At 39.5% G+C, this 25,154-nt stretch overlaps 1 protein-coding gene across 3 annotated transcripts in view; it reads left to right on the plus strand.

Annotated features, from left to right (window-relative positions):
* Nucleotides 1-513: 513 nt before the first annotated feature.
* Kdm2 (Lysine demethylase 2) overlaps nt 514-25,154 on the plus strand; it is a 35,973-nt gene continuing 11,332 nt past the window's right edge. Inside the window, exons 1-4 of one of the 3 annotated variants that reach the window (XM_019058725.2) lie at nt 514-673; nt 22,884-23,028; nt 23,791-23,916; nt 24,475-24,647. In XM_019058725.2, coding sequence (XP_018914270.2) covers nt 521-673; nt 22,884-23,028; nt 23,791-23,916; nt 24,475-24,647 — 597 coding nt within the window. In that variant the 5' untranslated portion in view covers nt 514-520. Of the gene's footprint in view, nt 674-811; nt 922-12,809; nt 13,130-22,883; nt 23,029-23,790; nt 23,917-24,474; nt 24,648-25,154 lie in introns of those variants that run through there. The other 2 variants (XM_072302000.1, XM_019058717.2) reach the window with 2 other exon arrangements.

The following is a 25,154-nucleotide window of genomic DNA, read 5'->3' on the forward strand; positions in this document are numbered from 1 at the left end:
CGGGACTGTGAAATTTGGATACTGTTAGGTCGATTTCAATTCAATTCAATTCAATTTATTCAAAATCTTCAATTTACAATATACAAACAATAATAAAAATTAACTTCCCTCATCCATGAGTTCACTCCGCGTGGATGAGTCAGTTATATCTACATATTTAATTTAAATTTAAATTTTCAAAACAATAACAATGTTAAATACAATAAAGAAGTTTTTATCAATTTTAATTATATATAAAAAAAAAAAAAAAATTATCAAATTATCTTGATAGATTCAAGGGTTGGATTCCTAAAGGATTTCCTATTCAATCCCGCTGTCCTTAACTTCGTAAGACCCGTAACAGCCAAGAATGAAGCCTGATACGGGCAGTCTGGAACACCCTGTATAATACTTGCGGAATATTTCGTCAGATAGAGCTAGCATAGCTCGCCACCTGCCATGCAGTTTCAATAGCAACAATACCGCACTCTAGTGGGAGTACCCGGAAACTACATCCCCAGCTGCTAATGCTGTGTGTTGTATGTTGCGTACTTTTCAGTCGCCTGTGGTTCCAGCGGCGAGGAATGTCTGTGCTCTGTGGGTCTGTGTTTTCTCATTGTTATTTCGCGTATTTTTGTTTTTGCTGAAAATGAGTGGCCAACACAGCTCTAGTCCCAGGCCCGCGAGGAAATTGGTAAGTCCAAACACTGAAATCATTTTTTGGCTAAGCTTACGGAATCGAACTTTATTGCCCTGCTTTTATAGGGTGAACGAAGACCATCGCGTCGCCATAATCTTTCGGTGTTTATGTCACGTAAATCCTTGATATCGTCTCTCCAGTCGGTTCTCGCTTTCATTAGCAAAATTACCACCCAGGTGAACATTAATTAATTTGAAATGAAGTGTTTCGGGATTCTCAACGTTGCGTAGCTCTTACTTTCGGTATATTTTTCACATTTTACTTTCACTTAGTCGTGTGTTATATGTGTGTGCAGTGTCCTGATTCTCATAAATACCTCTGAATACCTACTCAATCCCTTGTAATATTTTGCCATCCGAGAGGAAATGGTAAAATCCCGACCATCGAATCTTCTAACCAAAGGTACTGGTCGGGAAGAGTGCTAGGAATTTCCTATTGCAAGTATATCATGTTTTTCTAGCTCTGCAAGCACACATGCACTGAAGGAGCTTTTAATTGACCCCACCTGAGTGGCAACTGGTGGGTCTGCATTTCACCATCATTCTACCTCCCACTGGGAAAAGGAATCAGCTAAGAGATCATTACACCTCTAAACGGCTGTACATGTTTCACTGTGCTGTGTTGAGATTTTCAGCACCTTCTGTGCATCATTTAGCAACGTATCTTAATTTTATTCCACCCGCTGACAAGCACCTCCGAAAGTTAGTTATTGGTTCTTACATGAATTTTCCAGCCCAGTTTTCCGATAACATTCTATATTCATCTACACTGAAGTCACGTCTCCAAGTTTTTGGGAGTTGTCATACCACTTGAAATTTTGCCGCATTCATTGAAATTGACCGGGGATGCTAATTTTGCGTTGTGTAGGTTCAACCTTGATTTTGAAGATCACAGTTAACCACCTGAGTTCTAAGACAGGAAGGTTTATTTTGAAGGTTTAGAAGCTTAAAGACCCAGTGACGGGAAAGTTGTGACAACCTCATTATTTGAGTAATAGGTACCTACCCAGATTCTTTCTCGGAGGATGAGAGTTGTTATTCAAATTGCTGTGTACTCTCTGCATACTTTTGTTCCTCATAAGATTTCCACTTCAATGGGCCTAATCTAAGGATGGAAACAAAAATTAACAGTGCTGAACATGTGTAAATCATATCACTGTATTATGCCTTTGCATCACTTTGGCACTGAGTCCTTGAAATAGCGTTTAACTGCCAAGGTGGCTTCTACGCAAGCAAGACGTAAAGCTCTCAAAATTGCGCCCGAGTTACTTCAAACATGATCCTGCAGTATACTTTTTCGAGCGATTCAAATGGGTGTTTAGCTCATTCGGTTCTCTCAAAGTGGCTGCATCTTTTAAGGTGGTTGAACGCGCTATTTTATTATGTGTTTAAATGTTTGCATCTTAAGTGTTGATAAAAACAGCCTTTGACTTATTGAAAATAGCAAGAAATTCTCCTCTCTCAATTGATTCTATTGAATGGTAGGTTATGCTAGTATAATATGTAATTTGACTCGAGGCGTGGAATCAGAAATTGGGCCATAGAAATATTTCTGTCACCCGCGTATTTTTTCTTTGAAGTCGTGTTGGGCACCTACCTGTGATTTAGTCATGAGCAAGCTAGAACAAGTCTATGGGAGCCAAGGGTCTACTGATTTGAAGCCACTGCTTATGAGTACATCGTTTTGGGAAGTAGCCCCCCTACCCCCTTCCCTGGCTACGCCCATAGATTTAGTCTTTGATTCACTAAGTTTATGTGAAAAAGGTAGCTGCACATGGAGTCTGATTTTTTTTTACTTCTGCATAAGAGCCACATATGCCAGAAAAGACGAAAGTACTCAAGTAGCAATGACCCTTTAAAATATTCCTCAAAAACTCCTAAAAAAACTGTTAACATTTTCGTATCAGGAAACCCTTTTTGGCCATTTAGTAAAATTTACTAAAGGTAAAATTAAAGGGAAAAAGTGTTAAAAACAACTCTTAAAATATCTCTGTAGTTTTTTAAAAACATTTTCAAACATTTTTAGGGTTGACAAACTACAGTTGATATTTTGAGAGTTTTTCAATATTTTGTTTACTTAAGTTTTAATTGAAAATGCTTACTTAAAAAGGATTTCTCAATAAGAGAATTTTAAGAGTTTTTTTTTTAAAGAGTTGTCTTTTTGAAATTTCAAAGTATTTTATAAGTTTTTTTTTAACAGTCATTGCTGCCAGGGTATTGCTTTTAATTTCGATATTTAATGACAGCAGTTAGCTTTTTCTCCTTTTCTGCTTTTTTTTCGTCTCCAGCGAATCCTCTAATCAAAACCTTAAATTAAGCAAAAACGATCGAGAAGTCTTTGATCCTACAGTTTTCAAAACGGAACATTTCCTTCATCCAACGAGTTGCAAAGTCTATGAGCACACTAGTTATCATTGAACAGTAAATTGTCAGAGAAGGGAAGCGAAGGATTTACTTGGTATTTAGAAATCTCAAATTGCATACTTAAGTTCGTATGACACTCTTAAGATTCGTAAAGTAACAGGTGTATAATAATACTACCATCTCGGAATAAATCAGTAAATCGTGTCTCCTCAATTTCGGAAATCTTTCATATTGTCGTAAGTGTGAAGAAATACCCCTGGAGTGAACTTTTAACTCTCGTAATTATTTTAAAATTCAATTTTTCAATTTAAATCACTGTTGTCAAAGGTAATTCTGAAGAATCCCTTAGTTTTACAAGTACGTAGGATCATGCCTAGGAGCAGGCCCTCAATTTTGATTCTCTTTCTTAATTTCCAAGAGGACGTCAAAAATTACGTTAAATTTTCATTTTCGGTCGACCAGATGTGAGCACTTGAAGATTATTTGTGAAAAAAATTTGAGAGGTTCATGTATGTTTTAGGAAATAGATTCCGCAAGTCTTGATAATATTCATAAGATGAGAACAAGAGCAGAGTTTTCCCATGATGTTTAGTAGGTATGATTTCCTGTCAAGCTCGAGACTTGCAGAACACAGAAAATAGTTGCCTATGTAATATTGTTTCCAAAAGTTTTGAAAAGTTCAACGTCTGAAATAATTTACTGATTCTAAAATTTTCTCCAGATTATCTGTCGATCCGGATGACAGTGATAAATTCTGTGAAAATTCATAGAAAATTTTCACAATAAGCTGTTGTTTAGTTTTATTCCAGAAATGATAAAATATGAGCTGAAAGTAACGTTGCAATTAGAGCTGCGTCCTTTTTCAACTTACGCCATCACAGAAATTTCCATCCCAAAATGCAAACCGTCTTGGTGAAGGACAGGAACTGTACCTATTAGGGAAACGTTGGTCGGACAAGAATTCATGTATCTACATCTTCATTTTTATCCCTTTTGTCTCTTTCATTAGGTACAAGATAGTAGTTTATAAACCATACTTTTATATGAAATATGTTTTGCCCATGATGTATGGTTACATTGGTTTGAAAATCCAAGTTCGCGATCCTTCACGAACTTTAAGCTCCTTATTTTCGAGATCAATTTTATCTTTCGCCTCCTATCAAGTTGGTGTTGCCCAACGTTTAGATGACTTTGAAACCTCGGTAAATACCTCCTCAATACTTTTTGGGTGCTTACCAGGCGAGAATGATGGAAATCTAGAAAATCAGACGGAACCTTTAAAATAAAGCGTCCTTACTCCTCGTCTTATTAGGATGCGTGACATCTAGAAAAATTGTTGCTCTATCACTGTATGTACAGCCTTGATAGTAGGCTGAAGTAGGCGAAAATTTCCTCGGAAATCCTTGATTTTACTAAGTAATTATAACTCCTTGAAAAGCACTTGGATTTTGGTCTTGAAGAACTAACCCCGCCTATTCAGCTAAGTTTACCATCCTAGGAGCAGGACTCCCCCCCCCCCTCCCCTTTATTGGACTATTTGAGATTTTCCAAGTGAAAAAACACGCCAGGCTACAAAAAGCTCCCGCATACAGTGTGCGTCGTTTATACCGCACAGTCGCCAAAATTTTTATCATGGATTTTCCATTCAAGCGTTCGTAGACATTAGAGCCATGACGCAGCACATTTTTGTGTAAATGAGCGAAAGCCATCGGTGCCCTCTATATGTAGACAGCCCAGACATTTCAGCTTCGTATTTCTTTCGTTTTGTAAGAAACACGTAAAAAAATATGCCAATAATGGAAAAATACCTGAAACATCCGTCAGAACTTTCTAAAGTCTGAGATTAGCACACCTTTTCTTTAGAATCTAAATGCTAAACTATGCAATTATACCAGGATGGTCTCAATCTTTTTTTTTTACGGTAAAGTAATCTCCTGTCTCGTAATCCACCTCGTCAAGGAAGAACGCTCTATGAAAATTTGAACTTTGCCTGCAATGTCTCCGAATAAAATGCTTTCTTAAAGCTTTTTAAGGAAAACGAAAATTCTCGCACACCCACAATAGATTAAATTGGGAAGAAATGTCTTTACAAAATTTGAAGGAAGATATTCACAATGTTTGCCGAAAAATTTGTATTTTATGAGATAGAAGGCATTTGACGTTTTTCCTCAGCAAAGGAGCATTTTTTTTTTTCATTTTTTATGCGCCAGTGGCGATTTTTTGAGTTGGCCACACTGCTTTCTGCCATTTAAATCCATTAAAATCTCGATTTAAGTGAGGCAAGCTTATTGTGTGAGCAACCCGCTTCTTAATAGTCGGCAGCTATGGTTAGAACCGTTAATCAAACTTCTCATTTTTGTATAGGTAATTTTTCGTAAGCATGTGTCGTTAAGTTTTGGTTTTGTAACCAGATCCTCAGCTAAAAGAGAGCAGATATTAATGGACCACATCAAGCAGAAAAGGAACTAAGCCACATTAGCTATTGCCCTATTCAACTGGACGATTAAATTTTTCACGTGAAAACGGTTGTGCGGATTTTTGTGCAAATTTCGGTGAAATTTCCGCTTAATACGATGCAGATTCCTTAAACATTTTTAAGGAATCTGCAGAAACGTTCTCTTGTAAAAAATCAAATTGCTCGGTTAATTTGGCAGTAGCTGATGTGGCTTGGTTCCTTTCTGCTAAACGCGGTCCCAATATTAGTGGCTACAGGAGTTAGCAACAGGAACAATACTGCCGTGCTAAGGAGGAACGCCGTTTGAACATTCGAGAGTTGCCAAATTTCTTTCGATAAAATGTTTCTAATTGAGGAAAGTTATGAATATTTTTCCTTGAAACTTTCAGGAACTTTAGGTGAAATTACGAACAAAATAATCTGAAAAATTGGAAGGAAAATATTTATAAGTTTACCAGGAAATTCGCGTTTTATCAAAGAAAATTTGGCAACGCCTGAAGGTTTATACGGCTTTTTTCCTTAGCATGGCAGAACAGTAACAAGCAGTGGCGAGTCGTGAATGATCGATTATGGATTTTTCCCCATTTGAAGCTATGGTATAGAATCGAATTTTTAAGGTGTTCGTTGCGAACACACTGTTTATCGATCCTTTTCCATAGGTTCAAATGGCAGATCAATCGACATATCGCAAAGCATGCCACGTCACCGCTGATTATACATGTAGCTACGTTTACCAACCAGGTGATGAGCATTGTCAGAAATCTAGCACTAGCTACTAGATTTCCTGAGGATCGTATATAATGAGGAACTTATTTAAAGTGATTATAGTTTTGCGGTTTTTTTTTAAACGAACCTTTCGTTCGCGATGTAAATCGAACGGCGACCATGTTCTTGGCTTCGCAGTGGTTGAAACCAATGATCGTCGCTTCACTCGACGTCTTAAGCTTCAGGCCAATGTATTTTATCATTACAACTTTAAGCCCCTTTTTTACAAACTGATCGTAGTAGACGCACGATGCGCATAGACAGAAAGTTGGAAATGCGTAACTAATGTTGCACCAAACAGCATATCTCTTTGAGGGAAAATTGTGCTCCAATGAGCTTCTTCCCCTCTGTATTGAGATTTTCAGTTTACTGAAGAGTAACGCACCTTGGCTACATTTCCAACTCTCTGTCCCTTTTTTTAAGTCGAAAAAGCTGTCTTGAACTCCCTTTATTATCTCATAAAATGCGTTTCTCGCTTAAGTCATCCATCTATCACTTGCTCTCAACCAGTGTTTCTAACCCTCTGGCGCCATTGCGCCAAAGTCGTTTAAAAAATCGGTGTATGCCCTTAAAAATTGATGCAATCTTAATTTCTCTGATTGGTGATTTTTCTTGAATCAGCATAAAACTCAACTCGCATAGCAAGCAGGTGCCCTCGTACCCACATAATTGTTACTTTAAATGCGCGTATAACTATTTACTGAACCAGGTAGCAAAATAGTGCTGGGTCCACACTATTTTGCGGGGAAAGGAAGAGAAAAAGCTCAAAAATTTCAAATTTTGCTTGAAGCCCAAATTTTGTAAGAAATTGAGGGCCCTCCACATTGAAATCTTCATATTCGTGCCCCGAGTTGGGTTACGATGGGCTAGGCAACTAAACTAACTCCGAGGTGGAGCGTGGAGTATCACTGGAATTGAAGGCGCTTCTAGCCGAATTTGTGCGAACGTTGTTCGTTCTCCTTTACCAATCAATCCTTCCCTATGAGCTCATCATCACGGAACATTCGCAAATTATTTTATTCACGTTATTTCTTTCGCCTCCTTAAAAATCCTCAATGCCAGAATTAATTTAGTGCCTACCAGATAAGCTTTTTACCCCTGGCTGAGAATCGCTCTTGTTCGCTTTCATAATAAGGTTGAGAAAGCTGCAGCTCTGAATCCGTGATACGTTTTCTCAATTTTATTCTCTGCGGATCTAAAACGTACATTATTTTTTAATGACTTTCAGTAGGTGCCAAGAAATGGCTTTAATTATCCGTAATTTATACCCGCGCGAGGAAGAATTGAGCCTAAACGCTCCACTTCAAAAATTTCAAATTTTGCTTTAAGCCCAAATTTTTAACTCGAATTGAATATTTGAACTTTTTGGCCTTGCTTCCCCCGTTAAATAGTGTGGACCAAACACTATTCAACCACCTTGGTACGTATGGTTCGGGCCACATTTTTTAGTGTTTTTCTCGTTCTTTTTACTAAATGCACCGTGATGTCAGCAAACATTCAATTTGGCCCAAAAAAATTGAGCTTAAGAGGCAGATACCGCCTGAAACTCACAGGTAATTTTGAAACCCTGGCTTCAAGGCAAAACCTGGATCATACTTAAATAATTTCCCGGAAACATTGACCTAATATTGCCTAAATACTTTTCTCCTAACTGCGGACTGATTGGTGAAATTGATAGACAAAGCTATGAGACAAAGGAGGCAAAAAGGATATGGAGCGATCCCGTTGTTTGAAATGGGTGGTTCTTATAGACAAAGAGGGTAAATGATGGACTAACTGTAGGGTCTCTCGTAGGTTACCTTTAGTTAGTCTATCACCTACCGCCTTTGTCCATTGCAGCCACCTGATTCCACCAATAGGATCCCTCCATATTCCTTTGTCCTCTTGTCCATAGCTTTGTCTAGAGTACCTTTATAAGGAGAGTATGAACAACTCGAAATATGTAGCTCTTAGGGCCCAAAAGGGTAGGTAACCTTTGAAAACGAAAAATGTCACTGTCAATCTTCAGACTCCAATATCAAACGAAAATGACAAGGAAATTCATAAATAAGCATTCTTCCGCAAAAATGAGTAAGTTTATGCAAAAACCAAGTCAAGTACGTGCTTTACCAACGACTGTTCCCAACAATGGGCCTGTTGCAAACTTTTGCTAGAGCAAAAATAAGAGTTGTTTCTTATAGATAATGCCTCAAAAATCACGATGAGCGCATCGGCAAAGTCTGAAATGCACTCATAACTTCACAGTCTGCGTAAGAAATTTGCGGTTTTTTGAGCTTCCCGCTTCAAAAACGATACTACGGCACAGGTGAACATTTTGTAAGAGGAGTCGTTCCATCGTCGGCAATAATCATCATGGCCGACGCCAATCCGCCAAAACACGTTTGATGGGACGAGATAACACCTGAACTGGATTAGACCAGATAACAATCGGTGTGTTAACGTTCATATTTTCCACGCCCGAATTGATTGACCTTGAACTCTCCTCGAATTACGCGCGGAACTGCGCGCAGGCGTCGGCCATGATGAATATCGCCGACGATGGAGCGACTCCTCTAACAAAATGTTCACCTGTGCCGTAGTATCGTTTTTGAAGCGGGAAGCTTAAAAAAACGCAAATTTCTTACGCAGATTGTGAAGTTATGAGTGCATTTCAGACTTTGCCGATGCGCTCATCGTGATTTTTGAGGCATTATCTACAGAAACAACTCTTATTTTTGCTCTAGCAAAGTTTGCAACAGGCCCAATCATAGATTGCCTACCATTTTGGGGTCTGAGAGCTCATCACCTAACCTCCAAATTTTCGACATGTTCATACTCTCTCTATATAGGCACTCTAGCTTTGTCTATCAATTTCAACAATCAGCCCGCAGGTCAGGTTTTGAGTGTTCCTCTCTTCAATCGGTAAGGCTCTTCGTCGACGTAGGTGTAAAGGCAGCTTCGCTAGGGGGTCCTCGAAACGACAACGCTGGAGCCAAAGGAGTAGGAAAAAAAAGTGGGACGGAAGGGGAGCCCTGAAAGACGGCCGGGCGACCAGTAACAATAGGTCTTTTGTCGCCTTTTTCCGCATGGATTAGGGCACAGGTAAAGCCACCTTCTTCGCGTGTCTTATCACCGGGGACCGGCAGACACTTTTTTTAAATGCTTCGACAAGGAGCAAGTGCTAGAAGATCGCTCTTGGCTCTTGCTATGAGCAGCTCCACTGAGAGCTCTGCCGTGCTAAGGAAAAACGCCGTATGAACCTCCAGGCGTCGCCGAATTTCTTTAGATAAAATACGAATTTCTTGAGAAAGTTATTGATATTTTTCTTTCAATTTTTCAGATAATTTTGCTAGTCATTCAATCTGTAATATCTGAAAATATCAAAGGAAAGTATGCATAACTTTCTTACAAAATAATTGTTTTGTCAGGAGGTATTTGGCAACATTCAAATGTGCATACGGTGTTTTTCCTTAGCACAGCAGAGGTGACAAAAAGCTCCGCGCCGCGCCAAGGAGAATCAGACTTCCGTGCTGAAGAAAAACTCCCTATGAACATCCAGATGTTGCCATAAGGTTTTCTGAAATTCCGTGTTCGAATATCTCGTAGAATGACTCTTTAAAATTTCGAAATCGGTGCAAGGGTGCAGAAAAAAAACAAACTTTTAATCTCTAAAACCGACCGGAGAAACGGTAGTTTTTTAACGCTTACCAATAGTTTTAAGGACATTTAGAGCTCATCAGTTTTTAGGAGTCGAACCCTCTCAAAAATAAAAGTTCCAGTTAAAAATGTTTGCGATATCAAACCTGCTGCATCTTTGTTGGACTAATGATATCCACTAAACTAAATTTTTTGAAAAATGTATAGGTCTAGCTCTAATATCTCGGTTTTTTCATAGCATTTATTCAAATTTTATATATTAGAAGTGAAACGATCATGTTTGCAAGATTTACGGTGGAAAAGAGAGGAGATAAAATAATTAATTATCTCGCGAAAGGATCGATCAGTTTTTTTTTACTTAGTTTCTCCGAAGACGCAAGCCAGTCAATAGAACAGTCATAAATCAAGGCTGGAAATGAGATGATAGCTTACAATTAGTGCATTCGCTCGGATGGATTCGCCTTCATTTGACAAAGTAGGCAAAATGAGCTCCCAGGAGCAGTAATATTTGTATCTAAATGATGTGGGCGCTATTACGAGCCACTTTCACACTCAAGGCGCCGATACCACTATTCCGCCGCTTAAGAAGCCGCTTTTGCCTATTCTATTAAATGAAGGCGAATCTGTTTGCTTTCAGGATTCAAAGTTCTCCTCATTTCTTAGTATCGTTGTGTATTGTCTCTTTCTCTTTCCTGTCCCACTCGAAATATTTGAATTGTATTCTCTCGTGTGGTTTCTTAACCGCATAGCTATGAAACCTCTCGGTTACGTAATTGACACTACGTGTCAAGACCTTAAGGTCTTAATGTTGGCCACTATCAGGTCCTCATATGTTTTTTGCATGAATTAATCTATGCAAGTCAGAAATTCAAACGGTTTGAAACGATACCCGAGTATTCTTTTCAATTTATCTGTTCTGAATCTTTGAACACTCCGAAAACTACCTCTTCAAAAATCTCTGATCGTGAGTTGAATCCAGAGTGCCTCCTACTCCGTTGTCTAACAACGAGTAGTCCAAGGGATGTGTGTGCGGAGCAGAATTTCCTTTTTTTGCAGCGTGAATTTCGCCTTTAAGGAGCAGTTTTCATTCCTTATTCATGTCGGAGGCTATAATCAAATTGCAAAGACATGTATTGAAGAGCCTTTTATCTTCATGTCTCGATTTTTTTTTTTTTTTTTTCGAAAATCAAGAAAACTCTTAGAATTTCAATGGAAGATAGAATTATTGAATAGTGTTCAGAAGAAATGTCAAGCTTCACAGGTGATTCAGAAGTCCCGCACCACCTAGGCATCAGACATCGCCCCTGTAACTTTTAAAGGAATTGAGATAGAGAATCGTTTGTAAGTGCCCCGCAGTCAAAGGTGGGTAAGGACCGGATTTTTTTTAAATTCCAAATCCTCCTAGGGTCCTCGGAATCTAAAGACAGATCTACTGAGAGGCCCCGAGCCTAAAATTTTGAGCTCATGGGGCCCCTAAATTTTACGATTTAGGGCTTCCATCATCCAGCACCTCGGGTCCCCGAGTGCTCATCCAGCCTGGTTGTGCCCTATGGACACCCCCCCCCCCCCATTTGTAGGAATCGTTCTATAAGGGGCAATAACCCTAGGGGTTATAGAATGACCCGGAACTTTCGGATAATTCTAGTTCTCTGGGAGTGTAACAGGCTTCGAGGCGAAATTTACTCCGAAACACGGTGAATGGAGAATTTGCACGCAAGTTTTTTATTGCTTCATCTGGAAGTGTCTAAAGAGCTGATTTTGCAGTATTTTTTATAATCTGTTTTGGTCATGGGAAATAGTATCAAAATAGATTTAAAAGTGAGAAAATGCGCCGCCTAGTGACGTCATCTGGCGGCATTTCCTATTTAAACGCATGTATTTTAGCAGATTAGATCATTTTGTCATATCTCCTCCAAAAATCGTTCAATAATGAACCAAGGGTATCCTCGTGTTCAGCTCACTTGTTAGCGTCCGTTCAAACATGGAATTAATCAATTTCAGACACCTGCAAATCCCCTATTGAGTCAATGGGAGAAAAATTGAAAATGTGACGATTCAAACATCAAACTTCGTAGTTTTTGTTGAAAATTTCATGTCTGACCTCTCTGATTGACTCGATCGCAATGTGCGACATTTCTAATTGAATCAGTGAGAACGAAAACACACCAATTCGGTAACTTGAAAATGCTCACTTTTCACTAAGGACAGTACAATTTTCATAAAGGTCATTGAAGTTAGCGCATCTGTTCCAACTTGGACCTTTAAAGTATCCTTTAGTAACTGACTCACTTCTTGACACCAATAATTCTTCATTCTCAGACAATTCTTGACTAAATTAACTGTCAGTTTTAGCGTAGTATCTTAGATTATTATTGATTTTTTCAGAAAGATCTCACGGATGTGTCTTTCGGCACCAAAAATCCTTGTTTCGTGCTAACTTCTTCAACTACTGTGCAGTTTCGCGTGTGTCTTATTTTCATTTTTTCGAGTTTGTGTGTTTTCGTTCTCACCGATTCAATTGTGTTCAGACCTGTCGATCGTGAAATCACCTCACGATCAATCGGAAAAATCCTCTCTCTCCGTCTCTCGACCGCCAAAGCGAGGATATTCCGGGGCGATATCCAGGATCGGAACCTCGGAGTGTAATACGCGTGGCGGCGTTCGAGTCCGGAGACGAGAACGAGAGTACAGACGACGACGGTGGAATGGGATCGACAACGAGGATGGGAACTCGGTGCAGCTCGGCCTGACTCGCCAGCCGAGACTGAGAGCCGGGCCTGACTCACCCGCTCCGACTCCACGCTCCTCGCCGAGGCCCCGGTCCCGCAGTGCGAGCCGCTCGCTCCGCGGCCGTGGCGGTGGCATGGCGCTCCGCTCGGCCACGCCGCCGTCTTGCCGAGTCGATATTCCGCCGCCGTTGTCATGCGCCCCGGCCCGGCCCGGCTCGGCGGAGAGATGCGTGTCTGGATATCCGCCGTCGTCGTCGAGTGTCGAGTGCGAAGGAGGGAGGGTCGCCCCGCCGATGCACGGGGCAGGCACAACTTGGGGCCCGGCGCGCGTCGGCAGTGTCGGCTCGGTGGCTTTGCTGGGGAGTTGCAGCGTGCTTTCGGACCGAGCGCCGCGATCGCGAACGAACGCGCCCGCCCGCGAGAAATGGCGTCTTTCGTCGAGAAACGCCGGAAAAAGTGCCGCGTCGTGCCCATCCATGATTGTATTTCGAGGCCGGCTATGGTATGTTTATTCTAGTGTTTGGTTTACAAGTAATTTTTTTCGATTTTTACGCGTTTTTGTAGATTTTTTTCCCCACGTTTGATCGCGTCAAATAAGGGTTTTGACGATAGGTTTTACTTTTGGGGGGAAAAACTATGATAAATGGACTGCATTTTGCAATTTGGAACTATAGATTCTTACTCTTCTGGAAAACCACTTATGTGCGTAGGGAAACTAATGGCACATAAGTTGTTTTTAAACCGGGCCAGAATTTATAGTTCCAAATTGCAAAATGTAGTCCTGATGATTGTATCTCTAGGCCGGCTATGGTATATTTATTCTAGTGTTTAGTTTTTAAATATTTTCTTAAATTTTTACGCGTTTTTGTTGACTCCTTTTTCCACGTTTGATTGCGTCAATTAGGGTTTCTACGCTACGATTGGCTCTTCTTTTTTGGAGGGGGAGGGGGGGGGGGATAAATGATAAATGAGAAATGAACAAACCGGCTTTGGTATGTTTATTCTCATGGTTTGCCCTTTCGTGATTGTTTGAATTTTTACGCGTTTTTGTAATTTTTTTTTTGCTCGTTTGATCGCGTCGAATAGGGTTACTAAGGATTGGTTTTTCTTTTGGGGGGACAACTGTGAAAAATCTGAGAAAATTTGGGTGAACAAAGCTTATAAATAACTGGGAATTTGGCGCCCAACAAGTATTTTTGACGGTCGAAAATTTTAATGTTTTGTTTCGTTAGATCGCGTGATTTTGGGTTCCTAGAGATTGGTGTGGGTTTTTTTTTCTGTGGGAAAAATGACGAGAAATTTTTGGAAATTTGGGTGGAAAAATGCTGAAAAACAAATGGAAATTGAATACTTAATAAGTACCTATGGCTGTGGAAAATTTTAAAGTCTCGTCTTGTTGAACCGCGTGAAATAAGGCCTCTAGTGATTATAGGTATACCGAGAAAACTTGTCATTTTTTTGGGTAGGAAAAGCTGTAGAATATTTTAGGAAACTTGGGTAAACAAAGCTTACAAACGAATTGAAATTCGGCATCCAACAAGCACAAATGACAGTCGAAACTTTTTAAGTCTCGTTTCGTTTGGCCGCGGGGAATAGGGCTTTTGGCGATTGGATGTACCGATCGGGAAAACATTGAATTTAATTTGGTGGGAAAATCTGTGAAAAATCTCAACAAATTTGGGTAGGAATAATCCTATGACTACAGAGAATTTTGCTACTCGAGTTTCATGACGACGGTAGAAAACTTCCTAGTCGGAGAGAAACATTTTCGAAAAAATAGGGCATTTTGGCACTCGACAGTCATGTTAGTCAAAAAATTCGAGTCCTGGCCGTTCAACTTGTCTTAATGCTGAATCTCATCCTCCTTAATCTAAAGACGAACACATGCCGAAAGCCATTTTGAAAAATTCCGGAAAAACAAATAATTTTGAAATTATAACACTCTGAATTTTAGTCAAAGTTTCTTACAAAAGCATTCTCTGAACTTTGGCTTTTTGTTTTGTCTAAGAAAAAAAAAATGCAATCGACGCTTTTAATTTAGCTTCTATAGGTACGAGGGAAAAGCTCTCATGATTTTCCGAAGGGCACAAGATCTCACCTTTCTCGAAGCCGGAAAGAGCGGGAAAGAAGAAATGAGAGCATGTGCGCGAAGCTAAGAATAATCTGCACTCGATGTGGAGGGGTTACAGAGTGGCTAATCTCTTAGTAATGAATAAAAATCGCAATTTCATCTCGTCATTTTCACAACTTTTCAGGGTAATAACGCTCCTCCTCCCCTCCCCTATAGTTCTGCCATTGATGTGCAGAAATAAATTCCAATAGCTGAAACACTAAAAAAGAGATGAAAGAAAGAATATAACACTGATATGAGCAAACGTTGGGAGAATCATGAGGAGCCGCTCAAATATCGCGTAAGACATTTTATTAGCCGACTTTTTAACCCCCTTCCACCTTTTAGAGAATCCGTGCGACACCCTCTCAACCCCCGCCCCCCTTCCCCAATTAGAATTCCCAATGACCAATTCGACACCCCCTCCCCCCTCCCATGTACAGAAAATGACGTTGATAGCTTGAAAATTATCTGGATGAAATCTTTTTATCATAAAATGGACCGCGTTTAGCAGAAAGGAACCAAGTCACATCAGCTATTGCCAAATTTAACTGAACAATTTAATGTTTTACAAGAGAACGTTTGTGCGAATTCCTTTGAAAATTTTAAGGAGTTCGATTCGTACTGTGCAGAAAATTCATTGTAATTTGTACGAAAATCCGCACAACCGTTTTCATGATTGCCCAACGTTTGGCAAAATAAGATGTGGCTTGGTTGCTTTCTGCTGAACGCGGTTCAAATATACTTTTATGTATACATTTTTTTCGAGCGGGGGGCTTTTGTTAGGTAAGGTTAGGATTTGCCTTTCCTCCTCTCTCGTAAAATCCGGTAAGGCAAGCTTAGCCTCCTCCCCCAAGGAGCCCACTGTTATCACTTGAAGGTCTCCATTTTCAGCCGAAAATATTTAAAGGTGTTCTAATTTGCAAAACATTGGGGAACTTTTTCCATTTTTACATGCTATATTCCCCTGAAGTTTGTACCATTATTCAGAGAAATTACTGACGTCTACAATTTTCTATTAGAAATTGATTCATCTTCACGTAAGTAAAGAAACAAGGATTGTCCAAGTTTCGTACCTGGACGCTCAGCCTTCCAATAGGTCACTGTCCATCTCCGGCTCCACCAACGGAAAAATCCGGTTTTACCGGCCGCCAACCGTGAGCATAAATTTTCTCCTACAAAGTTTCCAGTGACGAGGCGCGAATGATCGATTATCTATATTTCCCCATTTGAAACCATGGTGAAGAATCGATTATTAAGGTTCCCCTGTTTATCGATCCTTTTCCATTGGTTTAAATGACAGAGCAATCGATATATCTCAAAGAAAGGTTCCCGCCCCCAAGATCGGAACTTGCATTATGCATTTTAATCTGTTAGAACGCAACACGGGTCTTTCTCTCAGTGTATCAGTCTTGTCTTTACTCATAAATTTTTCGTATAACAGCGTTATGGTCCGGAAAGGAAATTGCTCTTTACGATAAATGGTTCTGAGCATCCAAGTGTTTGCGCTCAACTTTGTGAGCGTTATTGGAAAACCCTCGCAGCTTTCGTGGGACCAAATCTTCAGAACTTCACTTCCGCGAATCGTAAAATGCTTTTACCGCAATATCTCTTTCTTTTTCTTTTTTGCCCCTGGCTTGATGAAGCGTCTGCCACTAGATCTGACGTAACTTTCCTCTCGGTCAACAAATTCAAACCAATGCCCCATTACAGACTATCGACATTCATTGACTTATCTAATTGCTCGTTAATGTTCCAGCATTACAAATCGGACAGATGCTGAAATTGTTATATCGCTCTTCGAGGAAATTAAAATTTTCGCGCCTTATTCGTTCGTGTTCGATGTGGGATATTAATAGTTAATGCTTGCAAACGGCAACATCTTACGTTTTATTTTTGCAAGCCTAAGATTTCAAATTCCTAATCAGGGTTACTACAGTCAGGGAATACTGGGAAATGTCAGGGAATATTGTTAAAGTCGTCATATTTATTTGCTTTCTAGAACGGATTTGATGTTTCGAACAACAAATTTTGTCTTAAAAATATTTCTAATTATGTATATTTAACCACTTGGCATTCCTGCTTTAATTGTCCGGGGATTTCGCCAAAATGTGTCAAGGAAATCAAGGAAATGTCAAGGAAGCTTATTTTCTAAATTCTGCCGTAACCTTGCCCTGCACATAATCTCTCTCGTTTATCAAATGACTCGAAGCGTCTTGAACTTACTGGGTATGTAATTGTCTCCCAGCCTCCCTGATGAAGTTTTATCCAATCCGCACAACTGAAGATGGTGTTAGGCAGGGCCGGATTAAGGGGGTGACCACATGGGCCGCGGCCCATGGCGACAAAATTAGGGGGCGGCAAATTTTGCAATTTTTTTAAATGCAGGTACAAAAAAATCGGATTCAGAATAAAAATTACAAACAAGAAAAAGTGACAAAATCTCTCATTTCCTGAGAGCTCATTAATTTCTAATTTTGTCGTATTTCGGTGATACAAAAGACTGCGCACCTTTAATTAGTTGAGTTAAGAGAGACACCAAACACGTAATTTGGCCTGGAGCGGCGCGGCGCAGAGAGAAATGATGACGTGGACTTGAGATGAAAAGAAGAAGCCCTCGGCAGTAGGCACGTAACACATATTAGCGCCTACGAGACTGCATGAATACTTCACGCATTGCGTCAAACACAGTACGGTCAACAGCGGTCGGCGCGGCGTGAAACGCACAGTGCCTACAAGACTACATGAATACTTCACGCATTGCACCAAACACAGTGTGGTCAGCGCGGCACGGCGGCGCCGGCGGCGGAAGTTAAAATTATTAAACCACATTTATGTTTGTTCTTTCTTAATTTTTTAGTTCATTCCCTACAAATGAAAGACCTTTGCCACACAGAGATAGGTTTACGGAACTGAACTTTCGCGCGAAGTTCCGTGAACTTTTGCTAGTAGTGTTGACAGGGCTTACGCAAAAAATGTGTCCAACACGAGTGAACGCGTCTTATGCACCCTTCTCCCTCCGGCACGTTCAATTGATGGTTTTTATTGATGTTTCAAAATGAATGAGAAGAGGGCGGCAAAGTACAGGCGGCCCATGGGCGGCAAGTAGGTAAATCCGGCCATGGTGTTAGGGGATTTTTCTGGAGTATTTTATTTGGAGTCGTTTTTTGCCGGTCACAACCGACCGTTGTTTTGATCTCTCTCTTTTAGGTTATCTAATCCTCGCGCTGTCACTGTTGTTCCAAAAATTGTTTTGGTTACGATAGGTAATGTGATTAGAATCTTGGTTGATCTAACTGATCATTTAGATGGAGCGTATTTGGGTTTTTTTCTACTCGAAACCCGACTTTCACCACCACCCGATGGTGAAAAATGCTCAGAATTCCAAACAATGCCGTTTTTTGGCTACTAAAGGATCTAAAGTTTCATAGTTTTGGCCACGAGGCCCTTTTTGGGATATTAACAACATGCACCAAAAGCATTCTCCAATCATAGAAAATTATCGTCTAAATTTCGTTTTTTCGTTTTCCCAATTCTTTTTTTTTCTTTCTCGGAGTTGGTCCTTTTCTAAATTGAGAGCTTCCATAGAGCTTTCGTCTAGAACGAACTCCAACGGAAGTTGGTCATCAATTGAACTCAATTAACTTCTGGTTTTGAGCCAGCATAACCTAGCTGGTGTAATTATTGCACACTGGCCGAACTGCCTCTCTTGGCAACAGTGGCAAAAATTCTGAAGATCAGTTTTGTGTCTTACAATTAGCGTCTCTTCTATATCACCGGAAGTTGAGAGCGTGGTTGGTGTCTGTGAATCTATGATATGGTATCCAAACGATGAAGTTCCTCTTTTCTTGAATATGACACAACACAGCTGACATTCCCCTTGACTCTGGTGGCATATTAACTCCCGCTCGTATATGCGACACAGGGGTGAGAAACTTTCTGAAGCGAAAACAGTGATCGGTTGCGTGAAAAATAAGAAGAATCCGAAACATGGGAAGGTTTTGCGAAGAGTGGGTAGGCCTCTTATGCCTGTGGGTGGGGTGCTCTTATTGCCAGCATGAAAAATCGCGGTAGTTTGTTGATTAAGATCAAACCAAGTCATCACTTTGAAAACTATGAGGGAAATGGAGTTTTTTAGACAAGGAAAGCCAATTTGAAAAAAAAAATGAAACGAAATTTCACGTAAATTATTAAAATCCCCCTTAATACAAGGGACTTTTTTTTTTTTTTTTTTTTTTTTTTTTTTTTTTTTTTTTTAAAGGAATTCTTCTTTGCTCTCTTTTAAACTCGGAAAAACCTCGTGTGCCGTTTTAAACGTAATGGCTCTCTTTATTTTTGCAATACTTTTTGCTGTGTTAGTTCCAATCCATGAACATTTTTATCTCGTCAAAAGTTCAGCAAGTAAATGTTGTAGGCAAGAACTACCGCCACGTTGATTTTTAAAACACTGCCAAGGGAGTCGCATGTAAAATTGAAGTTGACCCAACCGCCGGGATCATCGCCGGGATTAAAAACCTCATCGCGCCGGGTTTAGGTCCATTAGGCAACTGAACTAACCTCGGTGAAGCGTCAAGTATCTTGCGAGTTGAAGGCGCTTCACATACGACAAAATCGTGTCTCTCTACGAGGACCTGTCACATTGAAATCTTTATTTCGGTGCCTCAAATTGGGTTACGATGGACTAGGCAAGTAAACTAACTGCGAGGCGAAACGTGGAGTATCAGTAGAATTGAAGGCGTTTCAAGCCGACTTCGTACGTTCATTTCTCCCAACCAATGAAACCTTCACAATAAGCTCATCATCACAGAACATTCGCAAATTATTTTATTCTCGTTATTACTTTTGCCTCCTTAAAAATCCCCAATGCCAGAATTAATTACGTACCAGATAAGCTTTTTACCCATTGCTGAGAATCGCTTATGTTCGCTTTCATAATGAGGTTGCGAAAGCTGCAGCTCTGAGTCCGTGATAAGTTTTCTCAATTGAATTCCCTGCGGATTTGGAACGTACATTATTTTTTAATGGCTTTCAGTGAGTGCCAAAAAATGGCTTTTAATAATCCGTAATTTATATCCGCGTGAGGAAGAATTGCACTCCAATGCTCCACCGAGCGAAGTGAAGAACTTTTTTATGTTTCCCAACTTCTACATGGCTATTTAACCAGCTTCATCTACCAATCCATCGCTGAACTAATTTTTAAAGTTTTTGATTGGCGATTTAGCACTGAGGTCGTGCCGCGCCAGCCGTAATAATGTTGCTAAAGTGACGATTATTTGACTCTGTGTAATTTATTTCGGGCTGATAATAATTTTTTTCCTCTTCTTTTTAAATAAGCACCTGTATTTTCGAAAACAGATGCATTTTTGTTTGACTTGCTACGCAAAGGCCCGGGCGACATTTGCTTTCAGCCGTAAAGAGAGCTGCCCCATAATTGAGGAGCTTGGAGGACATTCTCAGGACAAAGCGTTCAAGTGCAGTTTTTGCTATTTCGATAAATACGTGTTTGAAGTTTCGAAATTACATGGATCCTTAAGGCGGACAGAAAATTCAAACTGACTTTTTGATGCTTATATATTGGATTCTGGGAGCGAATTTTCCACAGAATATGCATTACGACTAGTTTTACATGAAATCATTAAAATCTCAATTTTTTCAAAAACTGATTTAATGCTCCTTGTCCTCCAAGCCCCTCAATTTAGCGTTCAAGTTCTCTCCTCGTCTCCGAGTTGGAGAATGGAAGGAGGAAGGGTTGATGGAGGACCGTCCATACACGCCCCCTAAAACCGGAAGTTCCAGTCATATTTTCCGAAACATCCGACCGATGAAGCCGTCAAACTGGACTCGGGCCGGCAAAACGAAAGCTTCCGGTCTGAAGCGCCGCACAGTGGAGCCAGTCAATCAGAGAGGTCGGACATGAAATTTTCAACTAAAACTACAAATTTTGATGTTTATTTGGTCTCATTTTTAATTTCAAAGACTGCTTCTAGAAGAAAATTTCACGAGAAAACCAACGGAACCACTTTTAGAACCTCAAAGTTTGATATAAACGGAGTTATGAGCGTTTAAAGTTTCCAAATTTTGTCCGACCGCTCCTATTGGCTCGATCCATTGTGCGTCGCGTCAAGGCTCACATAGTCTGGACATGCGGTTCCTCAACCCACCGAGACCGCAAGACTTATAACAATAAGTACACTTTTCGCAAAAACCCGTCAATTTTCTCGACTCCTTTCAAATGATTTTAATCATTCATAAGCCCCCTGAAAAAAAGGGGAGAAGTGTAGGCTCGAAGACAGTCACCTAATATTGTCGAGTTTACATCGGAAATGGTTCAACTTCGAAGTTAAAACGCAGCCTGCTGTGGAATTCGAACTTTTTATTGTTTTGTAGAGTGCAAAAAACGCAGCAAAATGTCGATCAACCTCGAAATGAGGAAAACCAGCAACTCAAGCAGGCTTCAAGTTTTTTTTTTTTTTCTTTTTTCTTCTCATTAATTGCACTCGGCTGCGATTAAAACCCCATTCGAAGTATAATCGAGTATCACCACTCTGTCACCTCCTCCCATCCGTTTTTAAAGCCATATCATGAAGTCTGGAATGACAGCAAAATTTGGGAAGCTATAGTAACATCGGCGGAAAATTTTCCTAACGCTTCATTTCAGCAAATTATTATGGTGTTGCGGCTCTCAAGAATGAAAAAGCTTTTGAAACCCCGTATTTGAAAGGAAAGGTAGTTCGCCGAAGAGGCTAAAAACGCTGTGCTTCTGTTCATGAGAGGCTGCAAAAATTACGCTGAAGATCGCGGAGAGAAATAGGAATACTTCAAGGGAGTAGTGCCTTAATTTGTCAGGGTAGGCAACACCCCCCACGTATTGATAATAGTCACCTATCTAGCATTCCTTGCTCCAGGGCGTGAGGCAGCGCGGCTGCGATTATCGGCCAATGACCTTCTTGTCTCAAAATTAGGTACTCTTTAAAGTACGTTATTCATTCTGGTGAGTAAAAGATGTGTTCAAATTAAACAAAATTGACAGGAACATACTTACCTATATTTAGGAATGCGAGGTAGGAATGTTTTACCTAGTCAGATTCCAGGCACTGAATTTGGTAGATACGTCGAATTGAGCCAAAAAATCCATGAGAGCAGTATTTGAGGACCCTTGGAAATTTAGAAGGGGCCAAAAATATCCGCTGCTAAAGAATCGATCTGTCGCAGGCAAATAGTGAAATCAGGCATATTGGCAAATGCCTAGGCAGATAGTCAAATTTTGACGGTCCACAAAATTTTGTGAATTTATGGCGAAGAGCTCACAATTTTTCGCTATTTGTGGAAAAATAACTCGTCAACCTACGAACTCTTTTTGTCTCTTGCTCTTCAATTGCTTCTCATATTTTTAAATGTTGAAATTCCAAAAATTCTGTATTTTAAGACATGCTGAAAATTTCAAGATCAGTGTTTCTTCAGAAGCTTAAAATTGTTTAAAATACTATTATGTGTGCGAATTTTTGCTGAGAATTTTTTCTTGCAGGAACAATGAATTATTTTGTCTGAAATCAGGAAAAGAATCAGGATTTCAATCTAAGTTAGAATTTTTGACTATTTGCCTGGGCATTTGACAAAATGCCTGATTTTACTATTTGCCTGCGACAGATCCAACCGCTTTTCAACGCTTCGACTAGGTTTTTAAGACTCGCCGTGTCCCCCCTCCCTTCCCCCTACCTCCATTCATTTTGAGTTATTGTAAAATGCGTTTTAGAAGTACTTGGCCGTTTAAATCATCGTTACTGATCGGTATCTGTTGTTTTTCTTAATCAAACTTCGTGCTATTTTTTCAAACAAGTTTAAAGTTTTTTGCGTCCCTACCACACATCCTTATTTTCAACGCCATGAAGCATGTTCCTGGTGAGCTACCAGCAAGAAAGAGGCTTACTCGACGTCTTTGAACAAAATGTAGAGGTTTTGAATGCAAACCCTCTACTAATTGACTTTTCATTGACTGTTTCATTTTCAAAATGAATTTTTCAGATATTATGAGTGTTTTATTTCCTCTCATATATCTTATTTTTATGTCAACTTATATTCGTGTAAATCTATTACTTATGTGTTGATCAAACTTCATGTTACATTTCTCTTCTTCTTTCATTTACAGAGGGACAGAAAGGAGAAGAAATTGTACACAGACGATTGGGCCTTAGGCGACGATGACATTGAAGGAAGAAGATCTTTTAGTATTCAAGAGAAGTTAGAAACAGATCGATACTCACAAAATTTCGTCAAAGAAATGCAAGGCGCAGGTGATTTGGAATTCAGATTTTATATAGTTTGTACTTACATGCTTTTAATTATTAAATGAGGGCCCTCAGTCAGGACAGTGATGTGAATATGTGCACAGTGGCGTGATCAAATGTATCTAGCTCTTGATGTGCTTTTCATTCTAGACTAGGAAGCCCCCTGGCTGCCTTGCGGCCCAATCCTCTGAACCGCTTCGTGCCTCAGATGTTATGCCTTAAACGCTCTACTTGTATGATTTCATATTGAAGAGTGAGATCTGTGACAAACTATCCACCATTGATTTTAGATCGGTGAATTATGTTCAGCCTGTCCTATGAATTTCTATGAGCTGTTTGCAAAAATTGGATTGCTGCAAATTTTGAAGGCATGAAATTATCATTTTTTATTTCAAATAGCAACACATTGGCGCACTTCTTGAGACCCGAGTACTTTCCTCTCAGCTAAATCAATGCTATTCGCAGGGAGTCAAGTAAATTAACATTTTAATCTGCTTTTCAACTCTTTAGGAACTTAATCTTAAGATTGCTGAAGCTAGCCAATGTCATATTGCACATTCATCAATTCTTTTATATTTTTTACTTGCCGAAGGGGTCAAAACCATTTCTCCGTGGCTCGCTAAATTAACTGCTTCTTATAATGTACAGTTGTTGTCATAATTTACAATTCTCTCTACGGATATAATACCTGTCTCATTTCACTTAACAAGATCACTTTATTCACATTTCCTGTACCTTAATCTTCATTCCATAAATTTATGATTTCAGACTTCAATTTAGCTTATTTGCAAAGACATGGGTTCAACACTCCTCTTTTATTTAAAGAGAAGGCTGGTTTGCATCTGCAAGTTCCAAGTTCTACATTCACTGTCAAAGATGTTCGTACTTGTGTCGGTAAGTTCTACTGAAAGTTCCATTTTAAAGTTCCTAATGGAGTTAAAGGGGGAGAATCCTTTTTAAGAGGCACACAGTTTATTGAATTTAATTTCATAAAAAAGGTAGAGGTAACTACAAACGACTCAACACTGTGCTAAATCACTCTATAAACACTGCAAGATGCACTTTTCTAGTCAATAGAACCACACAGGAGCCTGCTCAAGGTACCTGCTTTGGGAATTAGTGCTGAGATATGTCCTAATTGAATTACGTTTTTGGGTAACTTCCAGATTTTTTTCATTAGTAAAATATTTCGATGGCAGACAAAAGACATTTCCCAGCTCCTATTGCTCATTTATGCATTTAACTCCAAACCATCAAAAATCGAGACTGTAGTTTCATCTTCGATATGTTGGTATCAAAAAATTAATTTAATTTTCAGAACATGCTTGCTGGCTTTCAATGAAAATAAGTCTTTTGATCAGATTGAGCATCTCCCTCTCCTAGTTGGAAATCACCTAGATTTGTAGTTGTATCATGGGCGAGTTTTAATTTTCACCCATTTTAATTTTTTAGGATCGAGGAGAACACTAGATGTCATGGATGTAAACACCCAGAAAAATTGTGAAATGACCATGAAGGAGTGGCAACGTTATTATGACGACCCGGTTAAAGATAAATTATTAAATGTGATCTCGTTAGAATTTAGTCATACAAAACTAGAAAATTATGTTAAAAGCCCAGCTATTGTAAGTATCGTCTTATTTCATTGGATTCTTATCATTATTTCCCTGAACTTTTCTCAGTTTTCTCTGAATTTTCATAGGGACATATTTTTTAATACATTATTACATACATATATTTTTATTACATTTTTTAAATCAATTTTTGTTGATTCAGTACGTAAATTAAATGATTCAGTTTGGATTTAAAATAGAGACTCTCGGGTTAAATGTTTGCAAGTTTAATCTTAAGTAAGAAGGAAATAAATGTATCCAAATGCTCTACATATTTTAAGAAATATTTTGTCTTTTCCCGGACTAAAGCGCAGGATTACATTTGATTATTGCAAAATTTTCACTCAAAAATTGTAATTTTACAAGGAAACTGTGAGGCATTTCCAATTGAAAATTTTGCTAATATGCCCTCTAATTACATGCAAAAAGCAGCAAACTTGTCGCATTATCATATTATTGGGAAAAATAAGTTAGTAATTTTGCAACCCTGGAACTGGAATTGTGTTTCCTCCTCTGGGA

This window comes from Bemisia tabaci, chromosome 6 (assembly GCF_918797505.1).
Source record: "Bemisia tabaci chromosome 6, PGI_BMITA_v3".
Lineage (NCBI taxonomy): Eukaryota > Metazoa > Arthropoda > Insecta > Hemiptera > Aleyrodidae > Bemisia > Bemisia tabaci.